This window comes from Apaloderma vittatum, unplaced genomic scaffold (assembly GCF_000703405.1).
Source record: "Apaloderma vittatum isolate BGI_N311 unplaced genomic scaffold, ASM70340v1 scaffold24332, whole genome shotgun sequence".
Classification (NCBI taxonomy): Eukaryota; Metazoa; Chordata; class Aves; order Trogoniformes; family Trogonidae; genus Apaloderma; species Apaloderma vittatum.
The window spans coordinates 25,315-26,469 of record NW_009705656.1 but is presented as its reverse complement, the minus strand read 5'-3'; the positions used below and the strand labels follow the sequence as shown (position 1 = coordinate 26,469).

At 62.0% G+C, this 1,155-nt stretch overlaps 1 protein-coding gene across 1 annotated transcript in view; it reads right to left on the bottom strand.

Moving 5' to 3' along the window:
• The window catches only part of LOC104270981 (hemicentin-2-like), a gene marked incomplete at both ends in the record, with an annotated part of 27,861 nt that overhangs the window by 1,463 nt on the left and 25,243 nt on the right, over positions 1 to 1,155 (bottom strand). Inside the window, 5 exons of the mRNA XM_009865515.1 lie at positions 42 to 183; positions 290 to 426; positions 632 to 713; positions 791 to 981; positions 1,065 to 1,142. Coding sequence (XP_009863817.1) covers positions 42 to 183; positions 290 to 426; positions 632 to 713; positions 791 to 981; positions 1,065 to 1,142 — 630 coding nt within the window. The remainder of the gene's footprint in view (positions 1 to 41; positions 184 to 289; positions 427 to 631; positions 714 to 790; positions 982 to 1,064; positions 1,143 to 1,155) is intronic.

Genomic DNA, 1,155 nt, shown 5'->3' with positions numbered 1-1,155 from the left:
GAGCCACAGCCAGCAAAGCCCTGCGGCAGGGTGACACTCACCGTGAACCTCCACCTGGACCTGCAGGTTGGTGTCCCCCAGCGCACCGGTAGCCTTGCAGCCATACTTCCCACCATCCGCTGCCCCCATTGCCCGGATCTGCGGGAAACGGCCCTCGGCCAAGACGTGCCTGCGGGCATCCTCCTAATGCCCCCCAGAGCCCTCGTCAGCAGCTTGCCCCCACACCACAAGCCTAGTGGGGCTGGTGGAGATGCATCCCAGCCCCTGTCCCAGGTCCCATCGCACGTACCTGCAGTGGGGAGCCCTCCCAGTGCCACTCGATGTGGGGGGGTGGCACAGCATCCACAGGGCACTCCAGGATGAGCTGCCCCCCGGCCACAGTGGTGATGCTGGGGGAGTCTCCAACGCTCACGATGTCGAGAGGTGCTGTGGGATACATGCCAGGTGAGTCAGGGGGACACACATGCATTGGACACTTCCCTACCTGTCCCCACAAGTTATGCATAGGCCCCTACTCTGCAGAATAACCATGCCGTGCTCCAGACCCCTCTTTAGAGGTTTACAGCCCCCATCACTCTCTCCATCCATGCAGTGATGGCTCTCTGGCTGCCCAGAGCTCCGGCCACACTACCTTGGATGCTGACATGGAAGCTCCTGCTGTCCTCCCCAGCAGAGCTAGCAGCCAGGCAGGGGGACAAGCCCCTGTCGGTCACCTACAAAAAGCCAGAAGAGGGAGAAATTGAGGCAAAAGAGGAAAATGCAGGCGAGGAGGAGAAAGAGGAGCCTTCACCTTAGCGCTCTCAATGTGGAGGGTGCTCTCATTCCCTGACGTGAGCCAGGGTCCTGCCAGCAGCCGTCCATCTTTCTCCCAGGTGACAGTGGGCATGGGGACACCTGTCACCACACACGTCAGCTCTAGCGGGGTGCCCACGGCGATGGACATCTCGGTGGGGTGGGACGCAGCCTCAACGCGGGGCAGCTCTGCAAGGCACACAGTGAGGCGAGTGGGTTCATCCCCTCATTGCTCCCGAAACACTCCCAAATCCCCGCGGGCAGACACGCACTCATCACCAGGAGATGGAAGGCTTTGCTGGCCTCCCCCACCTCGTTGGCCACCAGGCAGGAGTACACCCCCTCATCAGCTGGCCCCACAGA